Consider the following 13976-nt stretch of genomic DNA (forward strand, 5'->3'; position numbering starts at 1 on the left):
TACATTTTCTTAGGTCTAGTTTTCTCAGTTTTTAACCTTGAATTTCTAGTACCCTTACCTGGGTGGGGATTTAGTTAGGTTTCAATAGGGTTTCTGCTTGTTGCAGGCATCCCCTCTGTTGTTTTTATGGCGAAGCTGGTTGAAGCAGAGTGATGGTTGTTGACTTTGAGGTTTTGGTGTCAATCTAATCGCCATTTTTGTCAAGGCTTATCATGCATGCAAAGTCCTAGCACTGCTAAGCTTTTCCTGGTTCATCTGGCATGGTCCTGATCATTGATCTCATCTAGAGTGTGCTGCAAATGCGCCTCAAGTGCTTGAGTAAGGGAGATTGGTTTGAATGAGGCATTGATGCACTCCCTTTGCTGTCTCCTTTTCATGGTTGTGTTGTCAAGCTTCTCCTCTTTAGAGGCCAGTGAAGTGTTGTTGGCAAAGAAAAAGGTCTGGTCGACTACTACAGAAGTGGAGATTGAGTCATACCCGTTTTAGTCTAGGGCTCCATGATTTGTAAGAGTTTAGGCTTGTTTCTCAAGGCTTGGATTGGAGTTTAATATAGCATTTTAACTTCAATGTATTTGAGCATTGTATCTCATTTCATTTAAAGAAATACGTTCATATATTAAAAAAGTTTTTAATAAATATGGTAAGAAAATTGCAAGACACGAGAAAGATTGTTTTTTTTTTTTTTTTTATAAGAGAAGAAAGACACTTAGAAATATATAATTCTTTTTATTAATCTAATGAAACTATTTTTTTTATTTTGATATTTCCAATAATAGAATCATTTATCAACCAAATAAAGATGAATTATGAGTCCTACTCCCTAAAACATAAAAAAGTAAAAAATTATGTATAAGGGAGCACTAAAATTAATATTCCAATATATTTTATAATTAGCTCCAATTAAATAATTGTTTTACTAAAGAATATAAAAAAAAAAAAAAACTATTGTTTCTAGTAACTGAAAATTAATCTAAATATTATTTAAGTGAAAACATTTTAAAAAATGAAAATAAAAAAGTCAAGTTATGGAGAAATTTGAATAATTCTATTTATAAATCCAAAAAATTAAGAAGGCATTCGCATGCCATGTTTGATAGCTTTTTTTTTTTTTAAGGAAACAATGAAAATTAAGTTTACAAAAAAAAAAAAAAAAAAAAGAAAGACTTCATTTGAAAGCACGACATAGAGGTGTGAAAATGTTTTTGGCATGTGTTTGATTAAATGTTCAATCGTAGTCGATGGTCATAGGATGGTTGCATGACCAAAGCTCAATTATAGCCCCAATATGTATTTAAAAAATATATATATAGTCAAAGACAAAATTTGACCTCAATATTTTCGCATTATAATTTTAATTATATCAATCAATATTATAAATATAAAAATAAAATAAAAGTTAAATCAATTTTTTACAATTATCAAAATATTTATTGATTTAAAGCAATTCATTACAAAATATTATAATTTTGTTCGATAATATTAACTGTTTTAATAATTATTAACTATTCATAATAAATTTCTTTTTTTTTTTCTCTTGTTGTCTCTGCCTTGTCGCCCTCCATATCTTCCCCTCTTCTCTTACTTCTTAGTTGATGCAATTGACAATCAAAATGTCAATCTCAAACATGAGTTGCATCCAATGATACTACTAAGCTTGATAAATATGATTTTGATGCCTCCTAATCCCACACTCCCACTCCCACTACTGTTGATGTGCATAATTGGACGCAAGCAACACTTCAGTCCCCTGATTCACATTTATCATTTAAATGTGATAGTGTTAAGATCTTCATTTCTGAGAAGTTTTAGTAGTCTTGATAATCAGATTATACCTTATTTTTTAGCTCATAAAAATGTCGCTGAGAAGAAAATAACAAGAAAATTATAATTTAATTTAATTGTTATATAATGAAAAATTAAATTGATAAATTTAGTTATATTTTTATTTCACACCAAACTTTTTTTTAATGTAATTTCATACCAAATTTCATAAATTTCATCAATTAAGTCTAAATATTTCAAATCAAGCCACTTATTGCACATGACAATAACATAACATCAGTCAGCTTACCAGTGCATCATTCTTCTGGCAAAGGCCCATTGCTTTTGTCTTTATGTTATGGCAAATGCCCGTTGCTCTTTGTCTTTATATTCGTTGTCAAAGGCCCACCTCAAGTCCTCTCCCTCACTGTAGATCAGCTTTTGAAAAGGCAATGTGTATTTGATAACAAAAACAGCAATCTAACAGCGCTATCCCACTAATATTGGTTCCTTTGCCAGTAAGTATTACAGCCAATTCAGAGAATTAGAATAAGAGAGTGAGCAGAGTTCAATTTCAATGGAAAATTTGATCGAATCAATTTAATTTAAAATTATAGTTTCATTTATTTAAAAGTTTAATTTAATTTGATTAATATTTTAAGATTTTTAAATTATTCAATTAAGTTCAAATTTAAAAGAAAAATTAGAAAAATCAAACTAAACCAAGATTGTATATACACTGTATTTTCCTCTTATCCTTACAAGTCATTAAGCCTTATTTGGCTTGTTATCCTTTTTTGGATCATTAATTGCGCAGGGAAGTTAGGAGAAATTAAATAGGAAAAATAGAGAAAAAAAAAAGAAAAGAAATATAATTTCAAAGAATAAAATACTATTTTGCCCTCAATTTTTTTATATCTAGCTATAGAATATGAACATTTAAGTAATTTTAACTATTATTTTCATATTTCATTTTTTTTCAATTTCAAAGGAAATATTTAAAAAAAAAAAAGAGAATTTGGGAAATCATATTTCTCCTCCTTCATTTCATTTTTTAATGCCCAAACAATAAAAATTAGAAAAATTTAAATTTTTTTCTTTTTTTTTTCTCTCTATTTCTCTCAATCCAAACAAAAGTTATCATAATTTATTGTCCACACCATCATCACAAAAATTACGAGGAAGCCTGACCACTGTCATTTATTATTCTTCTACTGCTTAAATTTTCTCTATCTTTTTTATTTATTCATTATCCATATTTCCTTGCAAAATTATTTCAATTCAAACCCTGTTTTCAATTATCAATGTGGCGTTACCTCTTCCAACTCTACGCGTTCTCAACGCCTCAGCTCCCCTATGTCAAAAGCTCGAAATCCCTCGCTAGGAAAATGGCACTATAAAGACAGGATACTGAGAGCAAACAAGCTGCTACGCTCTTGATGCACCTTGTCGCTACCATTGAATGCAGCTCTTGCTGCCATCGCTTTGTAAGCTGTGGGTATTAAAGGATGAACACTTAATTTTCTTGGCTTGAAATTTATCAATTGATTAATGAGTTTATATAATGTTATTGATTTTCTTATAGATTTTGTTAATGGATGTATGTTTGTGGATGTCTTATTTATGAATGATTGATTCCAATTGAGAAATCAAGTTTAAATTGTTAGTTTTGTAGTTTTCAACTATATAAAATTATGTATTTTTTATTGTACCATTATTTTTTTTTAATTTTTTCGCATTTGGAGCTCAAATGGATTTTTATAATATTAGTTTGATTCTATTTAATTATCTCTCTATTAATTCAGTTTAGTATTATTTTTAATCCTTTTAATTTAAAATCGAACCAATCGTTTGGAAATCCCTAAAATCATCAACCCATGAGAGTATTTCATAATAACAATAATCGATACAATTAAATATTCTTGATTGGTGACATGTGTCCCTAAGAGATCTTATTCTCGAGTACCATCTGAATATTGTACAAGAGTATGACATACAGGCATATATTAGTCGTTTGAAATGCCATCCATTTTCCATATACTGATGAGCAAGCTTGAAAGGTACTCCAACAGAACCAGTTGGATGGCCCCATGACTCCACCAATCATCCTTCTAGTAACCGAATAAAAGGGAAGCCGAGTACTAGTATTCCGAAAGGTCATGCGCTTACGGGAATGGGCTCTTATTACCTTGCATATTGTTTAATTTGATAAGACACATGCCTGAATTACGTGTGTAACAAATTCATGGTCCTACCATTTACAGAACAAGGTAATCAATCAACTTCGTCTCTAAGCGGACTGCCCACCACTAATACGTCAGAAGCTTATTACACCACTGGTCTCCCAAACCTATATTTGTTAGATTTTCAATTGCCACCGTTTCAAAGTACGTTAAGAGTCATGATTATTGTATCAGGAGATATACTTTAACTTTAGGCAGAAATATATTTACAATATAGATAAAATATTCATCGAACCTTTAACGCTTACCCCTTATTTGTTCCTTCTACTTTTCTTTTTTTGATTTTCCCTGCATTGTACTAAACCATTTGAGTGCTAAGTGAGAAACATCTCTCAGCACTGTAAACCTTTGGCATCTCATATGGAGAGAAGTCGTAGCCTATTCAATTCTAATACAATCACCCGAAAGTAGCTGTAAAAGTATATTGAGTGCCTGTATTTCTCTTATCCCCTTAAATAATACCACACTACCCTATTCACGTGTCCTCCCACCGTGGTAAATGAGGTTAAAGCTTCACAATGGTGGCATCAATAGTATTTACCATGACTTGAAAAGTTTTTTTTTTAAGATGAAAGGACCATGTGGGATTAGCGGTGAGGTTGGAGTCTCAGTTATGAGTTGGGACATCAGGGGTTTACACTATGTTTGGGGAGGAAGGAAAATAAGAAAATAAAAAAAATATGAGAAGAAAATAATTTTATTTTATTTATTTTTATTTGAATTGAGTAGAAAATAAAGAAAGAATGAAAATTTGTAAGAAAAATAAAAATGTTTTATCATTTTCTATTTTCTCTTTAAAATGGGAGAAAAGTAAAAGGGAAATATTCAAAATTATAAATATAACTCTATATTTTATAGTTTTTCTTTTTAAATTTAGGGATAAAGTTATAATTTTATTATTTATAAAATAACTTTCCTTTTAATACTTTCTTCTCTAAATCCAAAATAAAAGAGAAGAAAAATAATTTTTATTTTTATTTCTTATTTTTTCTCCTTTATTTTTCTTCCTTCTAAAAAGTTCCCAAACATAGTGTTAAGTGAATAAAGAGAGATGGTTCGTATAAAAACATGCAGATGAGACATTACACAAATTCTTCACAACCCATGCAATATATTAACAGAGTTAACGGATAGGCTTAATTGATGAAATTTAAAGAGTTCAATAACTAAATTGTCTGAAAAAATTAATGATTTAATTAACTTTTAAATCCAAGTATCTTGATCTAATTTAAATATTTCGTTTTTTCTAAGTTAAAGTTTATTAAATATGTTCATTTATTATTAATTTCAGATTATAAATTATCAATATTACATAAAAATATATAATATTATATTAAAAAAAAATATAGTATCACATAGAAAATATAATTTTATATGTCATCAATGTAAAACTAATAATAAATAATTGTATTTAATGAATCTCAATAACTTTAATATTGCACTTATTAAAAAACTGTAAACATTTTACCATAACATTGGGATTAATTCCCAATAAATCTCCACTTCATGCATAGAATTAGATATCAAGATTTCCTTTTAATTAAAGATTGTCGATGTAACATGTTAAAATTAAATTCAAACTAGATTAGGAAAAAGGAGAAACAAAAAGAAAAAAAAATTATGATAATAAAAATATTGATTTATGTTAAAATTTATATAAAATTAATTAAAATATGTAAAAATAAAATTCAAGTGCCTAAATACATCCCAAAGGTGCATTTTTGCCTAATAGACACCTACATTGTTTTTTTTATTTGCATGTCTCGTATCTCAACTCAATAAAAATGTATCACTTAAATGCAAATTTGCATAGTAACAACTTATCATTTGTAACAACTAGTTGGGATAGAGGAATAAAAATGATGCTATTTGGCCAAATTCTCATTGTCCTCTTGCACACAAACCCTATGCCGATCCCCAGTAAATATGAGAAGGCTAGTCCAAGAGCAAGAACCCAAAAGGAAATCCCTCCCAATGCTGCAAAAATTAGAATAACAAGATTTGGTCAACTATCAAAATGCACCATAAGAAACAAAAAAAAAAAAAAAAAAAAAGTATAATGTAGCATTATCTCGTGGTCCTTCCATCCCTCTATCAAATTTGAGAGTCCCACTCCAATTTGTTGATACTCACAATTCATGTGAGAGGGAGAGAATGTAAGTTGGTCCTCTATAATAACTTTTGTCATAAAACAAAGCATGAATTCTAGCAAAAAAATGAGTTTCTACTAAAGCCAGACTCTTTCCTTGGAACATTAGAGAATGCAGTGAAATAAATTCATGCAGGCACAAGGAGATTGGAACTTATAGTAGTTCATGCCTTTAGGGTTCACTAATCAACGGAGATATTCGAATTTTACATTCTTTCGATGTTAAAATTAAAAGTGATCATGGGATAAGACGCTGAAAATGTTTAAGTATATTACAAAAGTTGATTAAATGTACTCTATAATCATATAAAAATTCTCATTACGTATTAGAAGATAGGGAATACACTAGATTAAAAACATTTTGTACAATTCTATAGTTTAATATCAATTTGGTGAATCAGTTGACTCTCATGATATGAAATTAGTAACATGTATAATTTAAAAATGAGAGACACCTAAAAATCAATGAAGAATGTTGCATTTTATGTGAGATTATCCTTATGACCAAACCCTTTAGAGTACCTTATAGCGATGATGGTCATGCTCAGAGAAGTAAAATATAATGATTAAAGAATAAGGTAATAAATGAAATTACAAATTATAAACAAATCAACTCACATTTTGCGGTAAAAATTGATGGATTTCATTCTTTGATGCCCAAATCCACTTTCTTCTCTAATGCAATGTCATCAATGTATGAAGATTTTTGGATTCTTTGAAGAGCAATTTGAAAGATTGACATAATTTGAAGATTTTCCCTCCCAAACCTCTTTTTTTACCTAATAATGATTTCCCATAGATAATAATGCCACCTCATATATTTATATTTATTGTTCATTTGGTAGACATTTGTCGTCGCATGACAGCTCAGATGCGCGTATATCTCACTTTCGAGATATTATGCAATTTTTATGTTTAAACGATACATTTTCATTTTATTGAGGTGTGAAATAGATAAAAAAATATTTCAATAATTATTAGATAAAAACACAATAATTTAAATATTTGAAAATATATTTGGTAAATATAAGACCTAAAAATTTCAATAAAGTCCGCTGGATTGGAGCCTAGAGAAGGAAGATGTGGAGAAAAAATCATATTAAAGAAAAAAAATTATTAAAATTATATATTTTTTAAAAAGTTAAATTATAATCTAATTCATGAATTTTGATAAAATCTAAAATTTAGTCATTATATTTTAAAAATTAAATTATTTAATCACTAAAATTTAGTAAAACCTGTAATTTAATCAATCCATTTAATTTTTCATCTAATTAACTATTAATTATAATAAAAATAATCAAAATATCATTAATTTAATATATTTTATAACTTAAATAATTTATTATAATACAAAACTTTATAGATTAAATTATTAAAGAATATTTTAGTATTTTGATATTTTTATTATAAATAAATGAAAAATTAAAAATATGGATTAAATTATAATTTTATTAAATTTTAATAATTAAATTATTTAATTTTAAAAATATATGGCTAAATTTTAGATTTTATTAAATTTCAGGTACTAAATTATAATTTAGTCAAAATTAAGTTTTGGTGGAAGGAAGGAGGCTTGTTCTTCATATGTTTCATCCTCAGCATCCCAAACAAACTGAAATTACGCCTCTTATCTCTCCATTTTACGATAAACAAAACCCTAATTTTTTTCGCTTTCTTTCTCGAGAAAATCTCAGACCCTCAAAGCATTATATTATCTCTCTTCTCTCTCATATCTTCGTGAGCTCTGTGTTCCTCTTTATATTTCCTCTTTCTGTGTGACACTGAAACTCTCTCTGTGCCTCTGCTTTGAAACACATTGTTTGGAATTCGCAATATTAATACTTCGAAAGCGGTTATTGAAACGGTTACGTTTTTGTGCTATAGCTGCCTTTAATCATAGCGGGCTAGGGTTTGTTCTCCCTCGCTTGCAGTTTCCTTTTCCTTTTTGGACAAACAATTAAATTTTTGTTTGTTTCTGTTGAAACCCTAGAACGTTGCGGTAACACAGATACAGGTACGTGTGTGTGTGAGACTAGGGTTTCTATTTGTACACATTATTCTTTTGGGGAGGTTTTCTCACTCTGATTTTATCGGTTCTTTAGGGTTTCCTTGAAATTGTACTGTTTGATGGGTGTGAACTCGTGTTATAGAGACGTGGGTATTGTTTCATTCTCGCGATATGTTTTTTTGAACCTTCATATTCGGTGTTTCGGCAGATTTTCGTCAGAGATGAGGGTCTATTGAGCGTGTTTGTTTGTTTGTTTTCTAGAAATCCATCTGTAATTGAAGATGGAGGTGTAAAGAGATAGAAAGAAATGGAGCCATAAGGGCGTTTGATTATATTCCATTGCGTTTTATGTGAAGTCTTACATTTTGTTTATGCCATTGCTGTTGTAATTGGGTTTTCTGCGCATGCACTAACTTCACAACCTGCTGCTTCTTTCAAACCTTGTTGTCTTTAAGCCTGATTTTGCTAGATAGAGAAGAACCAATCTGCCAAACACATAACAATTCAATTTCTATTGGGTGTTGTTTCTTTTTCAATTGCTAACTTGAATTATTGGTTGCGACTGGAGTAAGGTTGGGTGTTTTAGTTTTAGTGGAAAGAAAGACAGGATTAGGGATAGAAGGTGGTGTTTTTTTTTTAGGACTATAATTTTGTTAGGAGAGGGGATGAAGTAGGTGAGAGAAGTATTTTGTTTTCTTCTTGATTAATCTGATGATGTTCAGTACTGCTCCTTATGGAAAGAAGTGAACCCACGTTAGTTCCAGAATGGTTGAGAAGTTCTGGAAGTGTTTCAGGGGGTGGCAGTTCAGCCCAGCACTTTGCATCATCGTCTTCTCACTCAGGTATTTTCAATTTCTCTTATTTTTAATGCCTCATGTTGCACTTTACGTATCTCGTTTATCATGTTGAATTTAAGTATGTTCAATGATTTGATTTATTTTTTAAGTTTAGTTTTGGATGATAATTGTGCTGTTATTGTTAAATAGATGTTTCTTCCTCGGCACATCATGCTAGAAACAGGAATTCTAAGAGTGATTTTGATTCCCCTCGTTCTGCTTTTCTTGATCGAGCATCTTCTTCTAATTCCCGGAGGACTTCCAGCAATGGATCTGCAAAGCATGCATACAGTAGTTTTAGTAGAAGTCACAGGGATAAGGATCGAGAAAGGGACAAAGAGAGGTTGAATTTTGGTGACCATTGGGACCATGATGTTCCTGATCCTTTGGGAAGCATATTGCCAAGTAGAAGTGAGAAGGACACTTTGCGACGTTCCCATTCGACGGTGGCAAGGAAACAGAGTGATGTCTTACCTCGAAGATTTACAGTGGACTTAAAAAATGGGAGTAACAGCAATCATGCCAATGGCAATGGTTTGATTTCTGGGAGCAGTGTTGGTAGTGGCATTCAGAAGACAGTGTTTGATAAGGATTTTCCCTCACTTGGGAGTGAAGAGAGACAAGGAGTGCCTGATATAGGAAGGGTTTCATCTCCTGGATTGAGCACGGCTGTTCAAAGCTTGCCTGTGGGTAGTTCTGCTTTGATTGGTGGGGAGGGATGGACATCAGCTCTGGTAGAGGTGCCCACTATAATAGGAAATAGTAGCTGTGGTTCCTTATCAGCTGTACAAACTGTTGCTAATTCAGCACCTGGGACTCCAAGTGTAATGGCTAGTCTCAATATGGCTGAAGCACTGACTCAGGTTCCATCAAGAACTCGGACTGCTCCACAGGTAACTGGTAACCTTTACCTCATAATTATATAAAATTAACTGTTTTGGTTGGTCTAATGAGGAGTTATCATCAACCTGCAGTTGTCTGTCCAAACTCAGAGGCTTGAGGAATTGGCTATCAAGCAATCGAGGCAATTAATACCAGTAACACCTTCAATGCCAAAGAGTTCGGTAATAGCAATGCCTTTGAATTATGAGAATATGTTTAATAGTTGTACTGTTTAGTTGTTTTTAATTTGTTTGATCATTATTATACATTGATTAATTTAGATATATCTTTTCTGTTTGTTTACATGTTCTTTAATGTTTTGCATATACTATATGTGCAACATATAATAAAAGCTTTCAATCTGGAGCATGTGATGTTGGAAAGGCATGGGTGTTATCGCCCCCCTTTCTATTGAATTTGGATCTATTCTACTTAAAAAATGATTAAAGGTCTAATTGCTCACAACTGTTTCATAAGTGAGAAATATGTGCCATTTATTTTGACTTAATTCTTCCAGTTTTTGTTCAAATTAGGGAGTAATTAAGCTAATAGTTTGAATTTGATTCAAGTGGACGAACCTCTTGCAAACACCTTATGCATATAAGAGCTCTAAACATTTTTGGAGGATTGCCTTGAACAATTTTCTATGGCAAAATAGCTCTGTAGAAAACAGCTTGCCAAGATTGTTAAGACGATTAGCAGTGATGTGAAATAGCCAAATTTAAGCTGTGATCCCATGAATCTCTTTTCCTTCTTACTGAGATTTGACAAATACGAGATTTTTGGCAATGTACCCTTCTGATGCATTGATTTCTTCAGAAAAAAAATTCAAATTCTTAATATTTTAGATGAAAGATTTGAATGATTTATCATTCCCTTATGCTGAGAATTTTAGGTGAACTGGCTGCTAGTATAATGAAACAAATGTACTCAATGGTTTAGCATGGTGATAAATATCATTCTTCTGCAGATTCAGGCTTTGCTATCTCTTTGTTTATTCAGTAGCATTAAAAATATTTGTTGATTCATTGGAGTTTCCATGTGTTTTTTTTCCCTTTCTTTTTTTTTTTTCAGGGTGGGGGTGGTGGTGGTGGTGGGGTGCTTAGGTTTGCATTGTGCACATTCTATTTTTCTATGTAGAGATGGGTGGATACATATTTTTCTTTTCTTTTTATTTTGAAGGCGATCTTTTTGGGCTTCTCCATTTCCACCCCTTATGCTTCCTTTTTCTTGTCAAATGAACGGTTGGCTTGCTGCATTTTATTTTGCTCATTTGAGTCTCTCACAATTTTCATGAGTTTCTATAATCTTCACTGTTTTGGAATGCCTAATTCCAAGTTCATCCTTGTATCATGAATGTAAAATTGGTTGGAGCTATAGTTGCTTGTCTGCTATTGTCCTTGGTCATACCAAGATAATCTATTACCCTTGGAATTTTTTTTTATGATTTGGAGCTTAATGATTTGGAGATTGTTACACCAATTATGTGGTATATTCAGTCAGACAAGCAAGTTTTTGAAGTTTAGGGGCAGTAATCATCCTTTGAATTGGATCTTTCTTATATTGATTAGTAGATACTCATGTGTACTGATGTTTAGGCTGTTTGTCATTCAAAAATGGTGCATTTATGAATTTGGAGTGCAAAATGATGTTGGAAATGTGTTTGTTTTAAGGTGCCTTTCTCTGTCATAATCTTCTAATAAGCTTTGAAATAAAGTTATTGCCCTTGATGGCACCAGTCTATTGATATGACCATAAGCTGTCAAAGATAGCTGGGGCTAATAGTTCAACTGCTTTCTTAGAAGTGAACTTGTTGCTGTAAATGGAATTTAAGTGAATGAACTAGCTTCCAATCTTCAGGAGGGAAGCAGAAATTTTCATTAACAATTTGAATGGGGAAAGAGAGAGCACATTGAATATTTGCCATGCATGAACTAGCTTCCATTCTTCAGGAGGGAAGCAGAAATTTTCATTAACAATTTGAATGGGGAAAGAGAGACCACGTTGAATATTTGCTATGCATGACCACAATCTGTCTGTCCCATGGGTTATCAATTGCCTTTTCTTTTCCAGGTTCTCAATTCTTCTGATAAATCAAAATCCAAAACTGTAGTCAGATCTGGTGAGATGAATATGGCTGCCAAGAGTATGCAGCAACAGCCCTCTTCATTGCACCCTGCCAATCAAGCTGTTCTTGGGGGACATGTCAAAGGTGATGCACTAAAGACATCTCATGGGAAGCTTTTTGTTCTCAAGCCGGGGTGGGAAAATGGTGTGTCCTCCTCTCCGAAAGATGTCGCTAGTCCTACAAATAGTGCCAGCAGAGCAGCAAATAGCCAACTTGCTACTCCTACAGTTCCATCTGCACCTTCAAGGAGCCCAAACAATACTAAGCTCTCCTCTGTGGAACACAAGTCAGCGAACCTGAATTTGATTTCAGGGTTCAATGTGGAAAAGAGACCTTTGTCTCAAACCCAGAGTCGAAATGACTTTTTTAACCTCTTGAAAAAGAAAACCTCAACAAACACTTCTGCAGCTCTCCCAGATTCAGCCTCTGCTGTTTCATCTCCTGCAAGTGAGAAATCTTGTGATGCGAGTAAGGAAGTAGTCAGTGCTTCTACAAGTTCTCAGGCTATTAAGAATGGTGCTGAGTTGACTAGCAATGGTGATACATGTGAAGAGGTTCAGAGATTTTCTGAGGAAGAAGCTGCATTTCTTCGTTCTCTTGGGTGGGAAGAAAATTCTGGGGAGGACGAGGGCCTTACAGAAGATGAGATTAATGCTTTCTATCAGCAGGTAAACAACTTTAGCCTTTTTGCGGCGGCTTAATTCTCACTGATATAATCTCTAGATTTCTAACATGTATAGTTTCAATTTTATGGTCTGTTGAAAATTAACTTTAAATTTTGTGCCAGTATTCTTGGAGTTTTGAGGAAATTAGCAATGGGTCAGTCTTATTTGTCTTTTAGTTTTTTTCTTTTTTTCATACTCAGTTGTGGAGTCGGGGACTCAGGGCACAAGATAGAAAACCAATGTTGATCTGTTTTTGAGCTGTGCAGCCAAGTTCATTTTATTGGCTGACAAGTATAGGGTTCTTTCAACTTAAACTTACCATGGTGAAAGTGTTGTAATGGAAGGTTGTTATAGCAATCTATAAATGCAGTTGTACTTATTTTGTTTGCTTCATTTTCTGCTGCAGTGCATGAAATTGAGGCCGACCTTGAAACTCTGTCCAGGCATGCAGCAAAAGCTGCTTGAATCTCATGCAGCTGGTACGGGTGGAGCTTCCTCTGAACTGAGCTCTTCTGACTCTGGATTGGAAACTTGATGCTGTTCCCTTGAATTAGATCCGAGAAATACCAATTTTTGATGGCAGATGGTTAATTTCCTTTTTTCTTTTTTCCCTCTTTTTTCCCTTCCTCTTCTTTTGAAGAAAGCTGATGAGTTGAATGTGAAAGGAAGGGTGGATTTTTGTTGGAACTGCATTTTGCAAATAGTGCAATAAGTCACAGGTGCCTCAATCCTGCCTTCCCAATAGAGGGGAATTTTACAAGGTGTCAGGTTGGTTTTAGGAGAGGGTAGGATACTATATTGTCTGCAATGGAAGATGTTAGGGAAATTACATCTTTTGGGGGTATTTTTTTCTCTTCTTTTTCTTTTCAAGAGGGCTTGATTCTGCAAGGTAAAAAAAAAAAAAAAAAGGCTTTATGGTGTTTTTGTCAATTTAACGGAAAAAAAAGGAAATCAAAAAGTTTCATTTTTAGTTTAGCTCGTTGAAATAAGCATTTCTGGAGCTGTCTTGGGCTTTAAAAAAATAAACAGAAATTTTAGGCGCTAATTACAGATATATATATATTTTTAAATCATTACACAATTATTTAAGATGAAAGAGAAAAAAATAGATGGTCTTTATTTGTCCTTTGAATCTCATCTAATTTAGGTGTGAAACTAGCTAGTGAATAAACTTTGAAATTGCAATTAGAGATAAACAGAATAAACCTGTATACAAACACAGCATATAATAAAGAAAAGGTGATATCAATCATCAATATGATCATGAAGACCAAAGTCTTACAATCTCAATAACTAAGGTT

The 13976-nt window shown here is 32.2% G+C and overlaps 1 protein-coding gene across 1 annotated transcript; it reads left to right on the top strand.

Moving 5' to 3' along the window:
* Nucleotides 1–7715: 7715 nt before the first annotated feature.
* LOC110665554 (uncharacterized) lies at nucleotides 7716–13519 on the top strand. Its single transcript, XM_021825740.2, has 5 exons — nucleotides 7716–9006; nucleotides 9151–9893; nucleotides 9975–10064; nucleotides 11956–12678; nucleotides 13082–13519. The coding sequence occupies exons 1-5, from the start codon at nucleotides 8898–8900 to the stop codon at nucleotides 13208–13210; spliced, it is 1794 nt and encodes a 597-aa protein (XP_021681432.1). The 5' UTR covers nucleotides 7716–8897; the 3' UTR covers nucleotides 13211–13519.
* The last annotated feature ends 457 nt before the right edge of the window (nucleotides 13520–13976 follow it).

The sequence above is a fragment of the Hevea brasiliensis genome, chromosome 16 (genome assembly GCF_030052815.1).
Source record: "Hevea brasiliensis isolate MT/VB/25A 57/8 chromosome 16, ASM3005281v1, whole genome shotgun sequence".
NCBI classification, from domain to species: domain Eukaryota; kingdom Viridiplantae; phylum Streptophyta; class Magnoliopsida; order Malpighiales; family Euphorbiaceae; genus Hevea; species Hevea brasiliensis.